General features: G+C 40.0%; 1 protein-coding gene across 1 annotated transcript in view; it reads left to right on the forward strand.

Annotated features, from left to right (window-relative positions):
• Positions 1-26817, forward strand: part of LNPEP (leucyl and cystinyl aminopeptidase) — a 538618-nt gene that overhangs the window by 257648 nt on the left and 254153 nt on the right. The window contains exons 8-10 of the mRNA XM_053701508.1: positions 18738-18869; positions 20895-21026; positions 21559-21719. Of these exons, the coding sequence (XP_053557483.1) occupies positions 18738-18869; positions 20895-21026; positions 21559-21719 (425 nt within the window). The remainder of the gene's footprint in view (positions 1-18737; positions 18870-20894; positions 21027-21558; positions 21720-26817) is intronic.

Raw genomic sequence — 26817 nt, forward strand, 5'->3', positions numbered from 1 at the left:
ACACATCATGGCTTTTCCTTACCTGGCCTCACACTGCTAAACTTCAGTGTAACAAAAGACCACAGAAAACTGCTGGAAAAAAAAAAACGTACTGAAAGCAATGAGACTAATGCACCACAGCGCCCTCTGTGGTGGAGGTGCTGCACTGCACACAGTATTCATACATTATTTACAGTCTGAATTGAACAAGGGACAAACTTTACTCCTTAAGGACCTGGAATGTTAGAGAAAAATTTGCCCAAAGTACCAGATCCCTCCTAAACAGCTACCTTCCCTCCCTCACCCTCCACTGGTTACCAAAATCTTAAAGGGACACTGAACCCACATTTTTTTCTTTTGTGATTTATATAGAGCAAGCAATTTTAAGCAACTTTCTAATTTACTACTATCAACTTTTCTTTGTTCTCTTGCTTTCTTTAATTGAAAAAGAAGACATCTAAGCTAAGGAGCCAGCCTATTTGTGGTTCAGAACCATGGATAGCACTTGTTTATTGGTGCTGTCCAATCAGCAAGGACAACCCAGGTTGTTCACCAAAAATGGGCTGGCATCTAAAGTTAAATTCTTGCTTTTCAAATAAAGATACCAAGAGAATAAAGAACATTTGACAATAGGAGTAAATTAAAAAGATGCTTAAAATTGCATGCTCTATCTGAATCATGAAAGAAAAAATTTGGGTACAGTGTCCCTTTAAGTACTGGCAGACAGTCTCTGGTTTAGTTCTTGTTGTTTTTTTAATATATATATTTCTTTTTAATGACACGATGAGTCCACGGATCATCTTAATTACTATTGGGAATACCACTCCTGCCCTGCAGGAGGCGGCAAAGAGCACCACAGCAAAGCTGTTCAATATCACCTCCTTTCCCTCCCAACCCAGTTATTCTCTTTGCCTATGTTAAGTGCAAGGAGGTGGTAAATTAGGTGTTAGAAAAGATTCTTCAATCAAGAGTTTATTATTTTTAAAGTAGTGCAAGATTGTGCTGCTTTGTCCTAGGGTGTAGCCATAGTCCATATCAGTCTCTTCAGTAGAGCAGTGGTGACTTTAGAGCAATGGGAACTGGTGGGACATAATTCTCAATGCGCCTCCCATATTCTGATGCTACCCTTACCCTGAAAACCTGAGGGAAAATACTCAGAACTTTCGTTTTACAGGTCCATGTGAGGGAGAGGACCTCTCAAACCTGGATCTGCCTTGCTGTCAGGCAGAAGATGAGGTAAGTGCTGACTTTATTTCTGGGGGTAGAAGGAAAACTCAGAAAAAGTTTGGGCACTTTATTATTTTTATTCAGACCTCGTTGAACTTGTTAAAGGGTTACAGAGATAGATTCTCCTAGTGTATTAGCGGAGACTATGGCAGTTTGGACGCAGGCACTCTGGCTGAATGTGACATGTGACTCTCATCTCCCGGCGGTTTCATAACTAATAATAGCCGATCGGGAGATTACATATTGACATACGATGAGTTGTACTGCAGAGAGCGAGCTCAGTGTGAGGTTTCTCTGTTAAATTGTAGCAAACGGACTAAGCAGCTGCCTAAACTGAAGCTGATCAGTCTGTTATTTTGGCTCCCGGTGGTTGAACTTAGGGAGATGGCTGTTGAAACGCCCACAATGGGCGGAGCTTGTGTGGCGACAATTTAGTTGCGCACCTCTTTCCTAGCACTTCTGGTTAACGGAAGGAACGGAGGAATTTAAGTCTGCGTTTGCGCTTAGGACAGACAGCGCTACAACTGTGTTAGGTTTTTGAGCAGAAAGGCTGGCAGGCACCTCAGCTGGTTTAGCTGAGGTGTAGAGGGGTTTTGCAGTACTCATGTACCTCATGTACAGTACCTATTCAGCCATTTCTGCCCACTTAAAAATAAAATGTTACACTTTAAAATTTAAAGAGACAGTAATGTTTTTTTATGTGTTCCTTTTTATTAAAAAAGTTAACTTTTATTTGATTAATCATCCATATGTGAGTCAGAATGGTCACCTTATGTTTTTAAACAAATGTGTTCCGTATGTTGTGAGAACTTTACTATAGGGATAAAAAAAATTCTCCTCAAGTCTCCATAAAGTTTTATAGCCCACAAAGCAGTGCCCTGCGCTTCCTCACAAACTCCATCTGGAGTTACTTGGCACATCGCTTCTTTAATGTCATTGGCGATATCTGTTGCATTGTCTGCTTTTCCAATGCTGCAGGGAAAACCGCTTGATGCAATGTATTTAATCAGATACAGTAGTAGCTATTCCGAATGTTTCTTCCCTGAAGCCTGAAGAGGAAGATACTTCGATAGTATATAAGAGGAAATTCTCAGACTCTGTCTGCGTAATACCTTTATCTGATACTGAAGTTGTTTCTTTCAGTTTAAGCTTGAACACCTCCTTTTCTACCTAAGGAGGTTCTAACTATCCTGAACGACTCCGACATTACTGGCGTAGTCGATCCTAATCAGTATAGTAAAACTAAAAGAGCACCCTCCATGGTGTATGTATTTTTGGTACCAGAATGGGCTACAGATAGACAGTGTACCCCCTTTTCTTCTGTTAAGTGTGATCAGTCCACGGGTCATCATTACTTGTGGGATATTAACTGCTCCCCTACAGGAAGTGCAAGAGGATTCACCCAGCAGAGTTGCTATATAGCTCCTCCCCTCTACGTCACCCCCAGTCATTCTCTTGCACCCAACGACTAGATAGGATGTGTGAGAGGACTATGGTGATATATTTAGTTTTTATATCTTCAATCAAAAGTTTGTTATTTTATAATAGCACCGGAGTGTGTTATTCATTCTCTGGTAGAATTTGAAGAAGAATCTACCTGAGTTTTTCTATGATTTTAGCCGGAGTAGTTAAGATCATATTGCTGTTTCTCGGCCATCTGAGGAGTGAGGTAAACTTCAGATCAGGGGACAGCAGGCAGATTAATCTGCAAAGAGGTATGTAGCAGTTTATTATTTTCTGACATGGAATTGATGAGAAAATCCTGCCATACCGTTATAATGTAAACTCAGCCTTGAATGCAGTAGATGTAGCTGATATCAGGCTGTCATGTATGTATATTTTACACTTCAGTTTTCTGGGAAATGGTACTTCTCTGGCTTTTAAACTGTATACATAGACTTAACCTATTTTGCAGGGACTTGCAATAGGTTTTAAATGACAATTAATTATTGAGGTAAAACGTTTTTTTTCTGGCATGTAAAAACGTTTTTTTCTCTGAGGTACTGGGTGAAAAAATGTTTTGGGCACTTTTTTTCCACTTGGCAATAGTTTTGATTTAAATTAGAGCAGTTCACTGATCCCTCTCACTGTTATGTGTGTGGGGGAGGGGCCATTTTGGTGCTTTCACTATGCATCAGAAAAACTCCGTCAGAGGTTCATTTTCTTCCTGCATGATCCGGTTCATCTCTACAGAGTTCAGGGATCTCAAGAGTCTTTTTTGAGGTAAGTAATCATACAGCAGAGCTGTGCTGATTGTATTGACTGTGATATAAAAAACGTTTATTTGTGTATTTTTTTTTTCTGCTGCCTGGGTTAGTTATCATTTGCTGAGGGGAACAATCCTTTGCTAAAACTGTATATTCTGACAAAGATTGATGCTATAACTTAATTATTTTATCTGTTATAATATTTTTCTGTGCTTCTTAAAGGCACAGTTCGTTTTCATATTATTTGTAAATTACTTTGAAAAGTATTTCCAAGTTGCTGTTTATTTGCTAGTGTGTTAAACATGTCTGATTCAGAGGAAGATATCTGTGCTATATGTGTTAATGCCAAAGTGGAGCCCAATAGAAATTTATGTACTAAATGTATTGATGCTACTTTAAAAAATAGTCAATCTGTACAAATTGAACATATTTCACCAAACAACGAGGGGAGAGTTATGCCGACTAACTCGCCTCACGTGTCAGTATCTGCATCTCCCGCTCAGGAGGTGCGTGATATTGTAGCGCCGAGTGCATCTGGGCGGCCATTACAAATCACATTACAAGATATGGCTACTGTTATGACTGAAGTTTTGGCTAAACTACCAGAACTAAGAGGTAAACGTGATCACTCTGGGATGAGAACAGAGTGCGGATAATGCAAGGGCCATGTCTGATACTGCGTCACAGTTTGCAGAACATGAAGACGGAGAGCTTCATTCTGTGGGTGACGGTTCTGATCCAAATAAACTGGACTCAGACATTTCAAATTTTAAATTTAAGCTTGAGAACCTCCGTGTGTTACTAGGGGAGGTATTAGCGGCTCTGAATGATTGTAACACAGTTGCAATCCCAGAAAAAATGTGTAGGTTGGATAAATATTTTGCGGTACCGACGAGTACTGACGTTTTTCCTATACCTAAGAGACTTACTGACATTGTTACTAAGGAGTGGGATAGACCCGGTGTGCCTTTCTCACCCCCTCCTATATTCAGAAAAATGTTTCCAATAGACGCCGCCACACGGGACTTATGGCAAATGGTCCCTAAGGTGGAGGGAGCAGTTTCTACTTTAGCTAAGCGTACCACTATCCCAGTGGAGGATAGCTGTGCTTTTTCAGATCCAATGGATAAAAAATTAGAGGGTTACCTTAAGAAAATGTTTGTTCAACAAGGGTTTATATTGCAACCTCTTGCATGTATTGCGCCTGTCACGGCTGCAGCAGCATTTTGGTTTGAGTCTCTGGAAGAGACACTTCAATCATCCACACTAGATGACATCACACACAAACTTAAATTCCTTAAGTTAGCTAATTCATTTATTTCAGATGCCGTAGTACATTTAACTAAACTTGCGGCTAAAAATTCAGGATTCGCCATTCAGGCACGCAGAGCTCTGTGGCTAAAATCCTGGTCAGCTGATGTTACGTCTAAATCTAAATTGCTTAATATTCCTTTCAAAGGGCAGACCTTATTCGGGCCCGGCTTGAAAGAGATTATTGATGACATTACAGGAGGTAAAGGTCATGCCCTGCCTCAGGACAAGGCCAAAGCCAAGGCTAGACAGTCCAATTTTCGTTCCTTTCGTAATTTCAAAGCAGGAGCAGCATCAACTTCCTCTGCACCAAAACAGGAAGGAGCTGTTGCTCGCTACAGACAAGGCTGGAAACCTAACCAGTCCTGGAACAGGGGCAAACAGGCCAGAAAACCTGCTGCTGCCCCTAAGACAGCATGAATTGAGGGCCCCCGATCCGGGACCGGATCTAGTGGGGGGGCAGACTTTCCCTCTTCGCCCAGGCTTGGGCAAGAGATGTTCAGGATCCCTGGGCGTTAGAGATCATATCTCAGGGATACCTTCTGGACTTCAAATCCTCTCCCCCAAGAGGGAGATTTCATCTGTCAAGGTTGTCAACAAACCTAACAAAGAAGGAAGCGTTTCTACGCTGCGTACAAGATCTTTTATTAATGGGAGTGATCCATCCAGTTCCGCGGTTGGAACAAGGACAAGGGTTTTACTCAAATCTGTTTGTAGTTCCCAAAAAAGAGGGAACCTTCAGGCCAATCTTGGATTTAAAGATCCTAAACAAATTCCTAAGAGTTCCATCGTTCAAGATGGAAACTATTCGAACAATTTTGCCCATGATCCAAGAGGGTCAGTACTTGACCACAGTGGATTTAAAGGATGCTTACCTTCACATACCGATTCACAGAAGTCATTACCGGTATCTAAGGTTTGCCTTTTTAGACAGGCATTACCAGTTTGTAGCTCTTCCATTCGGACTGGCTACGGCTCCAAGAATCTTCACAAAGGTTCTGGGCACTCTTCTGGCGGTACTAAGACCGCGAGGAATTTCAGTAGCTCCGTACTTAGACGACATACTGATACAAGCTTCAAGCTTTCAAACTGCCAAATCTCATACAGAGATAGTACTGGCATTTCTAAGGTCGCATGGATGGAAAGTGAACGAAGAGAAAAGTTCTCTCTTTCCACTCACAAGAGTTCCCTTCCTGGGGACTCTGATAGATTCTGTAGAAATGAAGATTTACCTGACAGAGGACAGGTTAACAAAACTTCAAAGTGCATGCCGTGTCCTTCATTCCATTCAAGAGACCAGAAATTCTCTTCTATGGTGGCTTTATCGGCCACATCTGTCCAGGGGAATGCCATTCAGCAGGCCAGACTGGTCAATTGTAACAACAGACGCCAGCCTACTAGGTTGGGGCGCTGTCTGGAATTCTCTGAAGGCTCAGGGACTATGGAATCAGGAGGAGAGTCTTCTTCCAATAAACATTCTGGAATTGAGAGCAGTCCTCAATGCTCTTCTGGCTTGGCCCCAGTTAGCAACTCGGGGGTTCATCAGGTTCCAGTCGGACAACATCACGACTGTAGCTTATATCAACCATCAGGGAGGGACAAGAAGCTCCCTAGCAATGATGGAAGTATCGAAGATAATTCGCTGGGCAGAGTCTCACTCTTGCCACCTGTCTGCAATCCACATCCCGGGAGTGGAGAACTGGGAGGCGGATTTCTTAAGTCGTCAGACTTTTCATCCGGGGGAGTGGGAACTTCATCCAGAGGTCTTTGCCCAAATACTTCGACGTTGGGGCAAACCAGAGATAGATCTCATGGCGTCTCGACAGAACGCCAAGCTTCCGCGCTACGGGTCCAGATCCAGGGATCCGGGAGCGGTCCTGATAGATGCCTTGACAGCACCATGGACCTTCAGGATGGCTCATGTGTTTCCACCTTTCCCGATGCTTCCTCGATTGATTGCCAGAATCAAACAGGAGAAAGCATCAGTGATTCTAATAGCACCTGCATGGCCACGCAGGACTTGGTATACAGATCTGGTGGACATGTCATTCTGTCCACCTTGGTCGTTACCTCTGAAACAGGACCTTCTGATTCAGGGTCCTTTCAAACATCAAAATCTAACTTCTCTGAAGCTGACTGCTTGGAAATTGAACGCTTGATCTTATCAAAGCGTGGTTTTTCTGAGTCAGTTATTGATACCTTAATACAGGCTAGGAAGCCTGTTACCAGAAAGATTTACCATAAAATATGGCGTAAATACCTATATTGGTGCGAATCCAAAGGTTACTCTTGGAGTAAGGTTAGGATTCCTAGGATATTGTCTTTTCTACAAGAAGGTTTAGAAAAGGGGTTATCCGCTAGTTCCTTAAAGGGACAGATCTCAGCTCTGTCCATTCTGTTACACAAGCGTCTGTCAGAAGTTCCAGACGTTCAGGCTTTTTGTCAGGCTTTGGCCAGGATTAAACCTGTGTTTAAAGCTGTGGCTCCACCATGGAGTTTAAACCTTGTTCTTAACGTTTTACAGGGTGTTCCGTTTGAACCCCTTCATTCCATTGATATAAAGTTGTTATCTTGGAAAGTTCTATTTTTAATGGCTATTTCCTCGGCTCGAAGAGTCTCTGAGTTATCAGCCTTACATTGTGATTCTCCTTATTTGATTTTTCACTCGGATAAGGTAGTTCTGCGTACTAAGCCTGGGTTCTTACCTAAGGTAGTCACTAACAGGAATATCAATCAGGAGATTGTTGTTCCATCCTTGTGCCCAAATCCTTCTTCGAGGAAGGAACGTCTTTTGCACAATCTGGATGTAGTTCGTGCCCTTAAATTTTATTTACAGGCAACTAAAGATTTTCGACAAACGTCTTCCCTGTTTGTCGTTTACTCTGGTCAGAGGAGAGGTCAAAAAGCTTCTGCTACCTCTCTCTCTTTTTGGCTTCGTAGCATAATTTGTTTAGCTTATGAGACTGCTGGACAGCAGCCTCCTGAAAGAATTACAGCTCATTCCACTAGAGCTGTGGCTTCCACTTGGGCCTTTAAGAATGAGGCCTCTGTTGAACAGATTTGCAAGGCTGCAACTTGGTCTTCGCTTCATACTTTTTCCAAATTTTACAAATTTGACACTTTTGCTTCCTCGGAGGCTATTTTTGGGAGAAAGGTTCTTCAGGCAGTGGTTCCTTCTGTATAAAGAGCCTGCCTATCCCTCCCGTCATCCGTGTACTTTTGCTTTGGTATTGGTATCCCACAAGTAATGATGACCCGTGGACTGATCACACTTAACAGAAGAAAACATAATTTATGCTTACCTGATAAATTCCTTTCTTCTGTAGTGTGATCAGTCAACGGCCCGCCCTGTTTTTTAAGGCAGGTAAATATTTTTTAAATTATACTCCAGTCACCACTACACCCTTGGCTTCTCCTTTCTCGTTGGTCCTTGGTCGAATGACTGGAGGTGACGTAGAGGGGAGGAGCTATATAGCAACTCTGCTGGGTGAATCCTCTTGCACTTCCTGTAGGGGAGCAGTTAATATCCCACAAGTAATGATGACCCGTGGACTGATCACACTACAGAAGAAAGGAATTTATCAGGTAAGCATAAATTATGTTTTCTCCATCTCCTAACTTTAATGGATGCTTTCTGTGTCAGACTCTATTGAGGAGTCTTGGCTGACGGTTCCCTAGGAGGTAAAATAATGTATGTACTCCAGGGTTTACAATGGCTACCTGCAGTGTTAACATCATTAGTGGGGTAGTATAAAAAGTAAAAATGGTTTAATGTGTTGTCTATTCCTATTAGATAGACACTCCCCTAGAAAAAAATCAAGGACTTGATAAGGGCCTTGAAGTTATCCAACTTCTTTTCTACAGATGCTTGCCTTCAGGGGGAGTTAAGATTTCAGGCTTCCTATAATAACCCGCAGAACGTTATGGTTAAGATCCGGGTCTGTTGCTGTCTCGTCTAAGTCTAAACTTATGGCGATTCCTTACAAGGGAAAGACCTTATTTGCACCTGGTCTGACAAACGTCAGAGTCATTTTATTTCCTATCGAATTTTCAAGGAAAATTCTTCCTCTCCATCTTCCAAGAGGGAGCAGTCCAAGCTTTCCTAGAGTCCCAATCAGTCTTGGAATAGGGGAATGCAATTCAAAAAGCCTGCTGTTGAATCAAAGGCAGCAAGAAGAGCCTGCCTCCGATCCGGGTCCAGATCTTGTGGGGGGCAGGCTTTCCTTCTCGTTCAAACTTGGTTTCGAGATTCAATCTGGAGTTTAAGATTTTTCCTCCCAGGGGCAGGTTCTGCCTTCAAGATCTTCTGCAGACCAGATAGAAAGAGAGGCGTTCTTACACTTGTATGGAACTTCTCCGACCTGGGAGTGATAGTTTCTGTTCCAAAGCAGGAACGAGGTCTGGGTTTCTATTCCGTTCTGTTTGTGGTTCCCAAGAGGGAACCGTCAGACTAATATTATTCATGAGTCTAATCAAGATGGAAACTATTTGTTCCATTCTTCCTTGGGTCCAAGAGGGTCAATTCATGATACGTGGAATTAAAGGACGCGTTCCTACATATTCCTATTCACAAGGATCATCACAAGTTTCTAAGCTTTGCCTTTCTAGTCAAACACTTCCAATTTGTGGCTCTTCCCTTCGGTCTTGCTACAGTTCCCAGAATTTTCTAGAGGTTCTGGGATAGCCGTTGGCGGTGCTTTGTTTATGGGGCATTGCAGTGGTGCCCTATCTAGACGACATCCTGGTCCAGGCGCCATCCTTTCAACAAGCAAGATTCCTCACGGCAATGTTGTTTTCCTGCAATCTCACGGTTGGAAGGTAAAAATCTGTAAAAAGCTGCTTAGTTCCAAACACAAGGGTATCTTTCTTAGGAACATTAGATTTCCTATCAATGTAGTTTTTTCTGACAGAAGTCAGGAACTCAAAGATTTCTATTTTGATCTAGTTCTGCAGTCCATTCCTTGGCCATCAGTGGCTCAGTGCATGGAGATATCAGGCTGATGGTGGCGGCAATGGACATGAACCCGTTTGTTCGGTTTCACCTCAGACCTCTGCAGTTAAACATGCTTAAACAATGGTACAGAGATTATGCAAACTTGTCTCCTCAAACAATACGAGAGCAGGAGACAATGGTGGTTGTCTCTAGATCATCTTCTATCTACAGTGGCCAGTGGATTTGGGCTGTTCCGGTAACTAGTAGGTGTTTTTTGCTACCAGGTGTGTCCGATTTTCTGTGCTAGTGGGTTTTAAGTGCTTATTTATGTTTTATTGCTTCATGTAAATAAACCTAATTTGGCATTTAAACTTTTTTGTTAATTGTGAACTGATACCCAATTATGGACACTAATACTGATGTTGATTAATTTGAAAAATGCTTATTGTGTTTGGAGGCTAAGATAATTCCTCCTGTACAGTTTTGCTCTTCATGTTTAAATAAAACTTTAAAGTTTAAAGATAATATGTCTCTCCCTGAGCCTCCTGTCTCTCAGAATAGTGTTATCTTAGCTACGCCTCAGCTTTCCCCTCAAGCATCCCAAGCTTCACAGGCAGTGCCCTGTGGTTCCTCTCAACCTCCTGGGTTTTTTTTTTTTTTTAACCTGGGGATTTTGCTGCGCAGATTACTTCTGCTGTTTCTGCAGCTTTATCAGCTTTTCCAAAGGTTTCTGGTAAGCGAAAGAAGAAATCTAGACATATTGATGTTAGTAAGGCTGACTCCGCTAAAGCTGCGTTAGTAAGTTTGTCTCAATTATCTGAAGAGGATGATTCTTCAGTGGCTACTGAAGGGGAATTGTCAGATTCTGATACTGTAGTGAAAAATTCTGCAGATTCAGAGGAGATTAATTTAAGATTTAAGTTAGAACACAGAGTTCTTTTGAAGGAGGTTCTTGCTACTTTGGAATAATCAGAATCTGTTGCGGAGAATCCAAAGAAGTTTAGTAAGCTTAATAGGGTATATGATGTACCCTCATCTGTGGAAGTATTTCCAGTTCCAGACCGTATGGCAGATATTATAACTCAGGAATGGGATAAACCAGGAATTCCTTTTTCCCCCTCCCCTGTTTTTAAGAAGATGTTTCCTGTTGCCGACTATATAGTGACTCGTGGAACACGATTATTGCTATTGAGGATAGTTTTTTTTTTCAAGGATCCCATGGATAAGAAGCTTGAGGCTTTTTTGAAGAAGATGTACATTCATCAGGGATTACAGTGGCAACCTGTTGCTAGTATTGCTACAGTTGCGGGGACAGCATCTTATTGGTGCAATGATTTATCTAATCTTATCCCAGAAGAGACTACTATAGAGGAGATCCAAGACAGGATCAATGCTCTCAAGCAAGCCAATACCTTTATTTGTGATGCCAACATGCAAGTTTTTAGGCTGGGTGCCAAGGTTTCTAGTTTTACTGTTTTAGCTAGCAGAGCGAGCTCTCTGGTTAAAATCTTGGTCTGCGGATGTTACATCCAAGTCCAAGCTTTTATCTCTTACTTATAAGGGTAAAACATTACAGGTGGAAAGGGTTCTTTCCTACCTCAGGATAAAAAGAATAGACCTAAGGGTCGCCAGAATTCAAATTTTTGTTCCTTTTGTAACTTTAAGGGACAGAAGTCTTCCTCTTCCAAGTCGTATCAATACAAGTCTTCTTGGAGGTCCAGTCATCCTTGGAATAGGGGAAAGCAAGCTAAGAAGCCTTCCGTTGATTCTAACTCAACATGAAGGGGCCGCCCGCGATCCTGTGGTGGTTCAAGTGGGGGGCAAGCTTTCTTTTTTTCAGCAGGCTTGGATACGTGATGTTCCAGATCCTTGGGCCATAGATATAGTATCCCACGGTTACAGAATATGATTCAAATCTTATCCTCCCAGGGGCAGGTTCCACCTGTCAAGGTTATTTGGGAATCCGATAAAGAGAGAGGCCTTCTTAAACTGCATAAATGACCTATCATCCCTAGGAGTGATTGCTCCAGTTCCTCTAGTGGAACAGGGTCTAGGATTCTATTCAAATCTATTTGTAGTTCCCAAGAAGGAGGACACTTTTCGTCCCATTTTGCTTCTGCGGAAGCAGTTTTTGGGAGAGGTTTTGCAGGCTGTGGTGCACTCAGATTAGGGTTTGCCTTTTTTTGCCCTCCCGTTTTCATTGTGTCCTCTAGAGCTTGGGTATGTGTTTGTTTCCCTCAAGTAATGAATGAAGCCGTGGACTCTCTTCCCCTTTAGATGAAAAACATAAATTATGCTTACCTGATGGGTGGTTTTTAATTTTTATTTTTGTTCTTCTGGCACCATTTATTCCCTGATATTTCTCCTACTGATCCTTGTTCCCTCGGCAGAATAACTGGGGGATGAGGGGAGTGGGGGAGGTATTTAAGCCTTTGGCTGGGGTGTCTTTGCCTCACCCTGGTGGACTCTCTTCCCCACGATGGAAATGAAATTATCAGGTAAGCATAATTTTTTTTTTTTACTACTTAATTTTTTTTTAAACTTTTCTGTAGTTTAGTGATCACCTCTCCCTTTCAACTGATTGCTTGAGTGACCCCCTTCTTTTCCCCCTCACCCTTTACCGTATTGTGGGTGTTCCCATCCCTCCCTCAACAAACCTTTTTTTCTGTAGGTAGGGAATCCCTCTTCCCTCCACCCTCCCGTGATGCATCAGTCTGCTTCACCAGTCTCTTTCCCAACTACACGTGCGCAAACAGAGTTCATGCAATATATGTGTACTTGCTTATGATTGGTTAGAAAGGGTCATTTTGTTCTGGGGAACATGGAAAAACGTGAAAAGAAAAACATAAAAGAGAAAAAACTATTTGAACAAAATAAGGATGCATTTTTCATTGCAAAATTCTTCTCTGATAAAAAAAGGTACTTTATCATGCAACTTACTATTTGTGTTTAACATCCCTTTAATACTGTAATAACCTATAAAACATGCCATGGTATTGGGACTAATTATTTAACATTCTGTTTCCATATAGAAGAAAATAAAAAAACACAGTATGCTTTTACCATTTCTTTCATGTAATTAACAAGAGTCCATGAGCTAGTGACGTATGGGATATACATTCCTACCAGGAGGGGCAAAGTTTCCCAAACCTTAAAATGCCTATAAATACACCCCTCACCACACCCACAAATCAGTTTTACAAACTTTGCCTCCAAGGGAGGTGGTGAAGTAAGTTTGTGCTAGATTCTACGTTGATATGCGCTCCGCAGCAAGTTGGAGCCCGGTTTTCCTCTCAGCGTGCAGTGAATGTCAGAGGGATGTGAAGAGAGTATTGCCTATTGAATGCAGTGATCTCCTTCTACGGGGTCTATTTCATAAGGTTCTCTGTTATCGGTCGTAGAGATTTATCTCTTACCTCCCTTTTCAGATCGACGATATACTCTTATATTTACCATTACCTCTACTGATTCTCGTTTCAGTACTGGTTTGGCTTTCTACAAACATGTAGATGAGTGTCCTGGGGTAAGTAAGTCTTATTTTCTGTGACACTCTAAGCTATGGTTGGGCACTTTATTTATAAAGTTCTAAATATATGTATTCAAACATTTATTTGCCTTGACTCAGAATGTTCAACTTTCCTTATTTTCAGACAGTCAGTTTCATATTTGGGATTATGCATTGAATTATCATATTTTTCTTACCTCAAAAATTTGACTTTTTTCCCTGTGGGCTGTTAGGCTCGCGGGGGCTGAAAATGCTTCATTTTATTGCGTCATTCTTGGCGCGGACTTTTTTGGCGCAAAAATTCTTTTCCGTTTCCGGCGTCATACGTGTCGCCGGAAGTTGCGTCATTTTTTGCCGTTATTTTGCGCCAAAAATGTCGGCGTTCCGGATGTGGCGTCATTTTTGCCGCCAAAAGCATTTAGGCGCCAAATAATGTGGGCGTCTTATTTGGCGCTAAAAATTATGGGCGTCGCTTTTGTCTCCACATTATTTCAGTCTCATTTTTTATTTGCTTCTGGTTGCTAGAAGCTTGATATTTGGCATTTTTTCCCATTCCTGAAACTGTCTTATAAGGAATTTGATCTATTTTGCTTTATATGTTGTTTTTTCTCTTACATATTGCAAGATGTCTCACGTTGCATCTGAGCCAGAAGATACTACAGGAAAACCACTGCCTGCTGGATCTACCAAAGCTAAGTGTATCTGCTGTAAACTTTTGGTAGCTATTCCTCCAGCTGTTGTTTGTATTAATTGTCATGACAAACTTGTTAAAGCAGATAATATTTCCTTTAGTGATGTACCATTGCCTGTTGCAGTTCCCTCAACATCTAAGGTGCAGAATGTTCCTGATAACATAAGAGATTTTGTTTCTGAATCCATAAAGAAGGCTTTGTCTGTTATTTCTCCTTCTAGTAAACGTAAAAAGTCTTTTAAATCTTCTCTCTCTACAGATGAATTTTTAAATGAACACCATCATTCTGATTCTTTGGACTCTTCTGGTTCAGAGGATTCTATCTCAGAGATTGATGCTGATAAATCTTCATATTTATTTAAGATGGAATTTATTCGCTCTTTACTTAAAGAAGTACTAATTGCTTTAGAAATAGAGGATTCTAGTCCTCTTGATACTAATTCTATACGTTTGGATAAGGTTTTTAAAGCTCCTGCGGTTATTCCAGAAGTCTTTCTTGTTCCTAATGCTATTTCTGCAGTAATTTCCAAGGAATGGGATAAATTGGGTAATTCATTTACTCCTTCTAAACGTTTTAAGCAATTATATCCTGTTCCGCCTGACAGGTTAGAATTTTGGGACAAAATCCCTAAAGTTGATGGGGCTATTTCTACCCTTGCTAAACGTACTACCATTCCTACGTCAGATGGTACCTCGTTTAAGGATCCTTTAGATAGAAAAATTGAATCTTTTCTAAGAAAAGCTTATCTATGTTCAGGTAATCTTCTTAGACCTGCTATATCATTGGCTGATGTTGCTGCAGCTTCAACTTTTTGGTTGGAAACTCTAGCGCAACAAGTAACAAATCGTGATTCTCATGATATTATTATTCTTCTCCAGCATGCTAATAATTTTATCTGTGATGCCATTTTTGATATTATTAGAGTTGATGTTAGGTTTATGTCTCTGGCTATCTTAGCCAGAAGAGCTTTATGGCTTAAGACCTGGAATGCTGATATGGCTTCTAAATCAACTCTACTTTCCATTTCTTTCCAGGGAAACAAATTATTTGGTTCTCAGTTGGATTCTATTATTTCAACTGTTACTGGTGGGAAAGGAACTTTTTTACCACAGGATAAAAAATCTAAAGGTAAAAACAGGGCTAATAATCGTTTTCGTTCCTTTCGTTTCAACAAAGAACAAAAGCCTGATCCTTCGTCCTCAGGAGCAGTTTCAGTTTGGAAACCATCTCCAGTCTGGAATAAATCCAAGCCTGCTAGAAAGGCAAAGCCTGCTTCTAAGTTCACATGAAGGTACGGCCCTCATTCCAGTTCAGCTGGTAGGGGGCAGGTTACGTTTTTTCAAAGAAATTTGGATCAATTCTGTTCACAATCTTTGGATTCAGAACATTGTTTCAGAAGGGTACAGAATTGGTTTCAAGATGAGACCTCCTGCAAAGAGATTTTTTCTTTCCCGTGTCCCAGTAAACCCAGTGAAAGCTCAAGCATTTCTGAATTGTGTTTCAGATCTAGAGTTGGCTGGAGTAATTATGCCAGTTCCAGTTCCGGAACAGGGGATGGGGTTTTATTCAAATCTCTTCATTGTACCAAAGAAGGAGAATTCCTTCAGACCAGTTCTGGATCTAAAATTATTGAATCGTTATGTAAGGATACCAACGTTCAAGATGGTAACTGTAAGGACTATATTGCCTTTTGTTCAGCAAGGGAATTATATGTCCACAATAGATTTACAGGATGCATATCTGCATATTCCGATTCATCCAGATCATTATCAGTTCCTGAGATTCTCTTTTCTAGACAAGCATTACCAATTTGTGGCTCTACCGTTTGGCCTTGCTACAGCTCCAAGAATTTTCACAAAGATTCTCGGTGCCCTTCTGTCTGTAATCAGAGAACAGGGTATTGTGGTATTTCCTTATTTGGACGATATCTTGGTACTTGCTCAGTCTTTACATTTAGCAGAGTCTCATACGAATCGACTTGTGTTGTTTCTTCAAGATCATGGTTGGAGGATCAATTTACCAAAAAGTTCTTTGATTCCTCAAACAAGAGTAACCTTTCTGGGTTTCCAGATAGATTCAGTGTCCATGACTCTGTCTTTAACAGACAAGAGACGTCTAAAATTGATTACAGCTTGTCGAAACCTTCAGTCTCAATCATTCCCTTCGGTAGCCTTATGCATGGAAATTCTAGGTCTTATGACTGCTGCATCGGACGCGATCCCCTTTGCTCGTTTTCACATGCGACCTCTTCAGCTCTGTATGCTGAACCAATGGTGCAGGGATTACACGAAGATATATCAATTAATATCTTTAAAACCGATTGTTCGACACTCTCTAACGTGGTGGACAGATCACCTTCGTTTAATTCAGGGGGCTTCTTTTGTTCTTCCGACCTGGACTGTAATTTCAACAGATGCAAGTCTCACAGGTTGGGGAGCTGTGTGGGGATCTCTGACGGCACAAGGAGTTTGGGAATCTCAGGAGGTGAGATTACCGATCAATATCTTGGAACTCCGTGCAATTTTCAGAGCTCTTCAGTCTTGGCCTCTTCTGAAGAGAGAATCGTTCATTTGTTTTCAGACAGACAATGTCACAACTGTGGCATACATCAATCATCAAGGAGGGACTCAAAGTCCTCTGGCTATGAAAGAAGTATCTCGAATTTTGGTTTGGGCGGAATCCAGCTCCTGTCTAATCTCTGCGGTTCATATCCCAGGTGTAGACAATTGGGAAGCGGATTATCTCAGTCGCCAAACGTTGCATCCGGGCGAATGGTCTCTTCACCCAGAGGTATTTCTTCAGATTGTTCAAATGTGGGGGCTCCCAGAGATAGATCTGATGGCCTCTCATCTAAACAAGAAACTTCCCAGGTATCTGTCCAGATCCCGGGATCCTCAGGCGGAGGCAGTGGATGCATTATCACTTCCTTGGAAGTATCATCCTGCCTATATCTTTCCGCCTCTAGTTCTTCTTCCAAGAGTAATCTCCAAGATTCTGAGGGAATGCTCGTTTGTTCTGCTAATAGCTCCGGCATGGCCTCACAGGTTTTGGTATGCGGATCTTGTCCGGATGGCATCTTGCCAACCATGGACTCTTCCGTTAAGACCAGACCTTCTGTCGCAAGGTCCTTTTTTCCATCCGGATCTGAAATCCTTAAATTTAAAGGTATGGAGATTGAACGCTTGATTCTTGGTCAAAGAGGTTTCTCTGACTCCGTGATTAATACTATGTTACAGGCTCGTAAATCTGTATCTCGAGAGATATATTATAGAGTCTGGAAGACTTATATTTCTTGGTGTCTTTCTCATCATTTTTCTTGGCATTCTTTTAGAATACCGAGAATTTTACAGTTTCTTCAGGATGGTTTAGATAAGGGTTTGTCCGCAAGTTCTTTGAAAGGACAAATCTCCGCCCTTTCTGTTCTTTTTCACAGAAAGATTGCTATTCTTCCTGATATTCATTGTTTTGTACAAGCTTTGGTTCGTATAAAACCTGTCATTAAGTCTATTTCTCCTCCTTGGAGTTTGAATTTGGTTCTGGGAGCTCTTCAAGCTCCTCCGTTTGAACCTATGCATTCATTGGACATTAAATTACTTTCTTGGAAAGTTTTGTTCCTTTTGGCCATCTCTTCTGCTAGAAGAGTTTCTGAATTATCTCCTCTTTCTTGTGAGTCTCCTTTTCTGATTTTTCATCAGGATAAGGCGGTGTTGCGAACTTCTTTTGAATTTTTACCTAAAGTTGTGAATTCCAACAACATTAGTAGAGAAATTGTGGTTCCTTCATTATGTCCTAATCCTAAGAATTCTAAGGAGAAATCGTTGCATTCTTTGGATGTTGTTAGAGCTTTGAAATATTATGTTGAAGCTACGAAATCTTTCCGTAAGACTTCTAGTCTATTTGTTATCTTTTCCGGTTCTAGGAAAGGCCAGAAAGCTTCTGCCATTTCTTTGGCATCTTGGTTGAAATCTTTAATTCATCTTGCCTATGTTGAGTCGGGTAAAATTCCGCCTCAGAGAATTACAGCTCATTCTACTAGGTCAGTATCTACTTCCTGGGCGTTTAGGAATGAAGCTTCGGTTGACCAGATCTGCAAAGCAGCAACTTGGTCCTCTTTGCATACTTTTACTAAATTCTACCATTTTGATGTATTTTCTTCTTCTGAAGCAGTTTTTGGTAGAAAAGTTCTTCAGGCAGCGGTTTCAGTTTGAATCTTCTGCTTATGTTTTTTGTTAAACTTTATTTTGGGTGTGGATTATTTTCAGCAGGAATTGGCTGTCTTTATTTTATCCCTCCCTCTCTAGTGACTCTTGTGTGGAAAGATCCACATCTTGGGTAGTCATTATCCCATACGTCACTAGCTCATGGACTCTTGTTAATTACATGAAAGAAAACATAATTTATGTAAGAACTTACCTGATAAATTCATTTCTTTCATATTAACAAGAGTCCATGAGGCCCACCCTTTTTTGTGGTGGTTATGATTTTTTTGTATAAAGCACAATTATTCCAATTCCTTATTTTATATGCTTCGCACTTTTTTTCTTATCACCCCACTTCTTGGCTATTCGTTAAACTGATTTGTGGGTGTGGTGAGGGGTGTATTTATAGGCATTTTAAGGTTTGGGAAACTTTGCCCCTCCTGGTAGGAATGTATATCCCATACGTCACTAGCTCATGGACTCTTGTTAATATGAAAGAAATGAATTTATCAGGTAAGTTCTTACATAAATTATGTTTTTTCCACCACATGGTTAGTGAAGTGTGTGTCTTCTAGCTTTGATCTCAGAGTTTAACTTTCCTGTTCTGTTTTCAGTCAGTATATAGCTTTGACTTCTTACACATTCATAGAAAATTTTCACCTGTGAACTATTAATGCATTTTAGGACGATGGTTTCTTGAGCATGCGATTTAAAGCTATGAAGAAGGATTCATTCAGCACATCTCATCCTATATCCACAGACGTGCAGTCTCGGGAGCAAATTGAGGAAATGTTTGATGAAGTTTCCTATATTAAGGTATTTTTTTTCCTCTTTAACTAAAGGGCCATGATACCCAAATGTTGAAACACTTGACCGTGATGCAGCATAGCTGTAAAAAGCTGACTAGAAAACATCACCTGAACATCTCTATGTAAAAAAGAAAGTTATTTTACCTCAAAAGTTCCTCAGTAGCCACATCCCATTGTAAAGGACTTCTAAGCAGCAAATCAGTATGTTTGTCCCCGGACAGTGAAAGGAGCGAACATTCGTGCACACTCATATTATTTCCCTATTAAGTTTAAGGAAGTTTACTATGAAATCTCATGAGAGTTAAGCCAAATCTTATGAGATCACAGTAAAATAGTTAATGACCTAAGCACTGCTGATGCTGATTGGCTGCTGTTCATTTCTTAATTATTATTTTTTTTAATTTCTTTTACCTGCAGCTGGGAGCAGCTGAAGTAAAACTTTTTACACAGAACTTACTCTGGTGAGCTGAGGAGATTGTGAGGTAAAATATCTTCCTTTTTTACGTAAAGATGCTCAGGTGATATTTTCTTGTCATCTTTTTACATTTATACTTCATCAGTTTCAAGTGTTTTAGCACATGAGTATTATGTCCCTTTTAAGTTTGACACCACTTTTAAAGCAATAAAACCTTAATGTTAACAAATTTGATGTTGTCACTTGAATGAGCTGTGGGCATTAGAGATTGTATTCATGATATGACAGCAGGGGGCAGTACTGTACAGATAACTGGAAAGTCCATACTGTTCCTCTCTGGGACTGGAGGTTTGGAAGAATATATGTAGTCTCAATTTTGAAATTTGCCATTGTTAATATTTTCTGAATGAAAATATACAAAATAGCATCATTTTTTATTTTAAATATATAGAAACATTTATGAAAAACAAATTTTAATATAATTGTAGGATATGGTTGCCTGTAGTACCTGCAGTATCTGTTGAAACATACAGTTTGCAGGTTCAAATCCTAGCAGTGCCAATTTAGCATTCCATCCTTTAAAGGATGATGGAAGTCCATTCCTGCCCAAATTAAATGTTCACAAGGCACTTTGACATGGAAAATGCTTTATAAAGTCTGGTTTATCTGTTAATTGTTTTGTTTTTTTGTTTAACCGGTCCCATGTGCACATGCATGGTGCATGGTTGCTAACTACTAGTTATTCCCCATGCAGAGAGCATTTTTACAGAACACTTGTTAGTGCAAACATTGGCATCACATGCGTGCATAGGGCCAGTTTGGATATATTCAAAAAATATAAAGAAGCCTTTTTTTAATGCTGGTTTTTTAGCTAGTGGTGCATAATAGTCATGCTATGTCCCTTGAAAAGAAGGTAATAGCAATCAGACCTCTGTATTTAAAGGGATAGTCTATTCAAAATTAAACTTAAATTCAAAACCCAAAATTTTCTTTCATGATTCAGATAGAGCATTCAATTTTTAGCAACTTTCTAATTTACTCCTATTATCAATTTTTCTTCGTTCTCTTTGTATTTTTATTTGAATGTAAGCTTAGGAGCCAGCCCATTTTTTATTCAGTACCTGGGTAGCGCTTGCTGATTGGTGGCTACATTTAGACACCAATCAGAAAGCACTACCTAACTAACCAAAAATAAGCCGGCTCCTATGCGTACATTCCTTCTTTTTAAAATAAAAATATCAAGAGAACGAAGAAAAATTGATAATAGGAGTAAATTAGAAAGTTGTTTAAAATTGCATGCTCTATCTGAATCATGAAAGTTTTAATTTTGACTAGAACTATTCCTTGAAGCATCCAAAGAAGACATAACTTTGTAAAGTACACAATAATTACCATTTTCCCTAAGGTCAAACTAAGGACCTTCAGTTTGTTTAATTTTTATACCAAACTGGGTATGAATAGTTGTTTCAATAACAAAGCAAATGTATATTAATTGCAAAGGATAACTTTAATGTGTTCAATAATATTGTAATTATCTTGAAGAAGTTGAGATACACTTTGTATTCAATATTTCCTGTGTGGATGTGCAGTAATTTTTTGCCTTATGATGTTCTGTAGGGTGCATCTCTCCTCTTAATGCTAAAAACGTACCTATCAGAGGAAGATTTCAAGCGTGGTCTCAATGGGTACTTAATGGCTCATAAGTATGGTTCTACAAAGAGTGAGGATTTATGGGACAGTATGAATTTAGTAAGTGTTTGATATTTTCGGAGTACTCACATTTTGTACAGTGCATTTTTTCAAATCTTATGTTTTTTTTTTTTTACCAAAACATTAATCCTTCACATGCATATCTTGTCAAGCGACTGACCAGTTTTCAGTGTGAAATTTTCACTTCCTCTCACCATTGCCATTGATGCATGAAATGTATGGCATTTTTATGTAATGTAGTTTTTTTGCAGTATTTACCAATGGCTTTTTATTTTTATAATCAATAAAAGAAAATCCCATGTCTATTTAACAGCTTATTCGGACAAATTTCAGTATATCAAACCACATTGGTACAAATTAGTGAAAAAATGTAATCACACGCTATGGTTTTACAAATAATCAGTAAATGGGTATAGTAGTAATACTACATGGGTCAATATTGCAAAAATACAATTAATGTAAATATAACGTCTTCATATCTATCCTATCTATCTATCTATCTATCTATCTATCTATCTATATGTTTGTGTGTATTCCAATAAAACAATGAGCACACGCCTTCTTTGCTTAGATAACCAAAGGAAACCCAGATGTGAAAAATATGATGAAGACATGGACTCAGCATGCAGGTTTTCCACTAGTGACTGTCCTGAAAAAGGGAAAAGAAGTTTTTCTGAGTCAGGAGCGATTTCTGCTTAAAATTGATTTGAATAATACAGCAACAAATTCCAGGTGGGCTTTACTTTATTAATTGCCAACATCTTATATGAGTATCATGGAAAACTCACTGAAGGGGCATGCTACAGATAGGCTTGTAGAAATGAAGCATTGTGGTCTTTTATCTGTTTATCTTTTTGTTGAAGATGCAGCTTTGTGCTTGAGCATGAGTTTGCATTTCTTTTTAGTTGCATCTGATCATTTCACATTGATACATATGTATACAACAAAAATTCTTGAATTTCATTTCATTTTTAAGAAGTCTGTTCCATTAATTAACTGCAAAAGATGCCCCAAAACACATAAGAGCTTTAAATCCATCCCAATTCCCATAATTCTTGATCATTTTCTTTTGCCTCCTTTTCATGAGGAGTGAGGTGAAAGTGAAATACAGATCTATTCGTCGTAGAGAAAGGGTCCTCTAAACCAGGGGTCGCCAACCTTTCGGACCTCAGGGACCACTAAACTCACAATTTTGAATTCCGTGGACCACTAACATGAATTTCTTTAGAAAGCTACAAACCTCTATAATGTGTGTGTGTGTGTGTGTGTGTATGTATGTGTATATGTATGTGTGTAGATTATATATATATATATATATATATATATATATATATATATATATATATATATATATACACACATACATACAGTGAATAAGAACCGGATCCAACGGACGGTCTCCGTTTTGAAGAGAGATTGAAGAACAGCCGGCACACAGGTTTTTATCAACAATCTCTTTTAATGTGAAAGAGAAACCAGACGTTTCGGCTGTAACACGAGCCTTTTTCAATAGTATTCAAACCGGATGTATCAAACACAACACAAATTACTCCCTGCGAGTAATGTTGATTGATCATGTGCCTTGCCACCGGCGGGGTGGTGACAGGGGTCAAGCCTTGCTGAGGATGGAAGCCCGGTGGATTTTCACCCTGAATACGGTCGCACCTCGGGGACTTAATGCCAATATAGATTTTGGCTGCTGTTATAAATACAAATAAAGGCCTCTAGGGAGTCATCCTACTCTGTTTCTACCTACTCCTCCAGTGTATGATGCAAATATGAATATATAATTTGTTATGATATGGTTTATTTCTGCTACTGCCCACATGCCTTGATACCGTACTGGGTATAGAGGGCTGTGTTATTTGTTTACCCTTGGGTTGAGGTAGCGTATTTACAACCATTACCTATATATACTAACGTATTGTTCCCTGTTTTATAATATTTAGATACCTTTTTTCTGTATATATATATATGTTAATATTTTGTTTTTTTGGGCTTTCACTCATGGCCCCCGTTTTTTGATCACATGAATATTGCGCCTGTCAGCTGCATATCTGAATCCACACCCTCCCACATTACCATGGAGATCGGATATGTTGGTTTACACGGTGTCTCCTTGGATACCTGGTGCCCTAATGAAGTCACGCCGCGTCTGTTCAGAATCAGCTGTATTGTGAAGCCCCGTTTTTTTACTATGTGCCGGAGGGTGCGGCTCAGGTCTGTATGGTGATTGGTGCTCACATGGGGATGGGTGGGTATTTAAGGTGTGGGTTTGTGTTGTGTTTGATACATCCGGTTTGAATACCATTGAAAAAGGCTCGTGTTAGAGCCGAAACGTCTGGTTTCTCTTTCACATTAAAACGGATTGTTGATAAAAACCTGTGTGCCGGCTGTTCTTGGATTTCTCTGCAAAACGGAGACCGTCCGTTGGATCCGGTTCTTATTCACTGTATGTATGCTTTGGCTGAGCACCAGGTGGCTGTGAAGATAAAGTGTGTGCCGTATCCTCCTGCTGATATATATGTCTGTTATTTCTCCTTCTAGTAAACATAAAAAATCTTTTAAAACTTCTCTCTCTACAGATGAATTTTTAAATGAACATCATCATTCTGATTCTGATGACTCTTCTGGTTCAGAGGATTCTGTCTCAGAGATTGATGCTGATAAATCTTCATATTTATTTAAAATGGAATTTATTCGTTCTTTACTTAAAGAAGTACTAATTGCTTTAGAAATAGAGGATTCTGGTCCTCTTGATACTAATTCTAAACGTTTAGATAAAGTGTTTAAATCTCCTGTGGTTATTCCAGAAGTTTTTCCTGTTCCTAATGCTATTTCTGAAGTAATTTCCAGAGAATGGGATAAATTGGGTAATTCATTTACTCCTTCTAAACGTTTTAAGCAATTATATCCTGTGCCGTCTGACAGATTAGAATTTTGGGACAAAATCCCTAAAGTTGATGGGGCTATTTCTACCCTTGCTAAACGTACTACTATTCCTACGTCAGATGGTACTTCGTTTAAAGATCCTTTAGATAGGAAAATTGAATCCTTTCTAAGAAAAGCTTATGTGTTCAGGTAATCTTCTTAGACCTGCTATATCTTTGGCTGATGTTGCTGCAGCTTCAACTTTTTGGTTGGAGACTTTAGCGCAACAAGTAACAGATCATGATTCTCATAATATTATTATTCTTCTTCAGCATGCTAATAATTTTATCTGTGATGCCATTTTTGATATTATCAGAGTTGATGTCAGGTTTATGTCTCTAGCTATTTTAGCTAGAAGAGCTTTATGGCTTAAAACTTGGAATGCTGATATGGCTTCTAAATCAACTCTACTTTCCATTTCTTTCCAGGGTAACAAATTATTTGGTTCTCAGTTGGATTCCATTATCTCAACTGTTACTGGTGGGAAAGGAACTTTTTTAGCACAGGATAAAACATCTAAGGGTAAAAACAGGGCTAATAATCGTTTTCGTTCCTTTCGTTTCAACAAAGAACAAAAGCCTGATCCTTCATCCTCAGGAGCAGTTTCAGTTTGGAAACCATCTCCAGTCTGGAATAAATCCAAGCCTTCTAGAAAAGCAAAGCCAGCTTCTAAGTCCACATGAAGGTGCGGCCCTCATTCCAGCTCAGCTGGTAGGGGGCAGGTTACGTTTTTTCAAAGAAATTTGGATCAATTCTGTTCACAATCTTTGGATTCAGAACATTGTTTCAGAAGGGTACAGAATTGGTTTCAAGATGAGACCTCCTGCAAAGAGATTTTTTCTTTCCCGTGTCCCAGTAAATCCAGTGAAAGCTCAAGCGTTTCTGAATTGTGTTTCAGATCTAGAGTTGGCTGGAGTAATTATGCCAGTTCCAGTTCTGGAACAGGGGATGGGGTTTTATTCAAATCTCTTCATTGTACCAAAGAAGGAGAATTCCTTCAGACCAGTTCTGGATCTAAAAATATTGAATCGTTATGTAAGGATACCAACGTTCAAAATGGTAACTGTAAGGACTATCTTGCCTTTTGTTCAGCAAGGACATTATATGTCCACAATAGATTTACAGGATGCTTATCTGCATATTCCGATTCATCCAGATCATTATCAGTTCCTGAGATTCTCTTTTCTAAACAAGCATTACCAGTTTGTGGCTCTGCCGTTTGGCCTAGCTACAGCTCCAAGAATTTTTACAAAGGTTCTCGGTGCCCTTCTGTCTGTAATCAGAGAACAGGGTATTGTGGTATTTCCTTATTTGGACGATATCTTGGTACTTGCTCAGTCTTTACATTTAGCAGAATCTCATACGAATCGACTTGTGTTGTTTCTTCAAGATCATGGTTGGAGGATCAATTTACCAAAAAGTTCATTGATCCCTCAGACAAGGGTAACTTTTCTGGGTTTCCAGATAGATTCAGTGTCCATGACTCTGTCTTTAACAGACAAGAGACGTCTAAAATTGATTTCAGCTTGTCGAGACCTTCAGTCACAATCATTCCCTTCGGTAGCCTTATGCATGGAAATTCTAGGTCTTATGACTGCTGCATCGGACGCGATCCCCTTTGCTCGTTTTCACATGCGACCTCTTCAGCTCTGTATGCTGAATCAATGGTGCAGGGATTACACAAAGATATCTCAATTAATATCTTTAAAACCGATTGTACGACACTCTCTAACGTGGTGAACAGATCACCATCGTTTAATTCAGGGGGCTTCTTTTGTGCTTCCGACCTGGACTGTAATTTCAACAGATGCAAGTCTCACAGGTTGGGGAGCTGTGTGGGGATCTCTGACGGCACAAGGAGTTTGGGAATCTCAGGAGGTGAGATTACCGATCAATATTTTGGAACTCCGAGCAATTTTCAGAGCTCTTCAGTCTTGGCCTCTTCTGAAGAGAGAATCGTTCATTTGTTTTCAGACAGACAATGTCACAACTGTGGCATACATCAATCATCAAGGAGGGACTCACAGTCCTCTGGCTATGAAAGAAGTATCTTGAATTCTGGTTTGGGCGGAATCCAGCTCCTGTCTAATCTCTGCGGTTCATATCCCAGGTATAGACAATTGGGAAGCGGATTATCTCAGTCGCCAAACGTTGCATCCGGGCGAATGGTCTCTTCACCCAGAGGTATTTCTTCAGATTGTTCAAATATGGGAGCTTCCAGAAATAGATCTGATGGCGTCTCATCTAAACAAGAAACTTCCCAGGTATCTGTCCAGATCCCGGGATCCTCAGGCGGAAGCAGTGGATGCATTATCACTTCCTTGGAAGTATCATCCTGCTTATATCTTTCCGCCTCTAGTTCTTCTTCCAAGAGTAATCTCCAAGATTCTGAAGGAATGCTCGTTTGTTCTGCTGGTAGCTCCGGCATGGCCTCACAGGTTTTGGTATGCGGATCTTGTCCGGATGGCCTCTTGCCATCCGTGGACTCTTCCGCTACGACCAGACCTTCTGTCGCAAGGTCCTTTTTTCCATCAGGATCTCAAATCCTTAAATTTAAAGGTATGGAGATTGAACGCTTGATTCTTAGTCAAAGAGGTTTCTCTGACTCTGTGATTAATACTATGTTACAGGCTCGTAAATCTGTATCCAGAGAGATATATTATAGAGTCTGGAAGACTTATATTTCTTGGTGTCTTTCTCATCATTTTTCTTGGCATTCTTTAGAATTCCAAGAATTTTACAGTTTCTTCAGGATGGTTTAGATAAAGGTTTGTCCACAAGTTCCTTGAAAGGACAAATCTCTGCTCTTTCTGTTCTTTTTCACAGAAAGATTGCTAATCTTCCTGATATTCATTGTTTTGTACAAGCTTTGGTTCGTATCAAACCTGTCATTAAGTCA

The sequence above is a fragment of the Bombina bombina genome, chromosome 2 (genome assembly GCF_027579735.1).
Source record: "Bombina bombina isolate aBomBom1 chromosome 2, aBomBom1.pri, whole genome shotgun sequence".
In the NCBI taxonomy this organism is placed as follows: domain Eukaryota; kingdom Metazoa; phylum Chordata; class Amphibia; order Anura; family Bombinatoridae; genus Bombina; species Bombina bombina.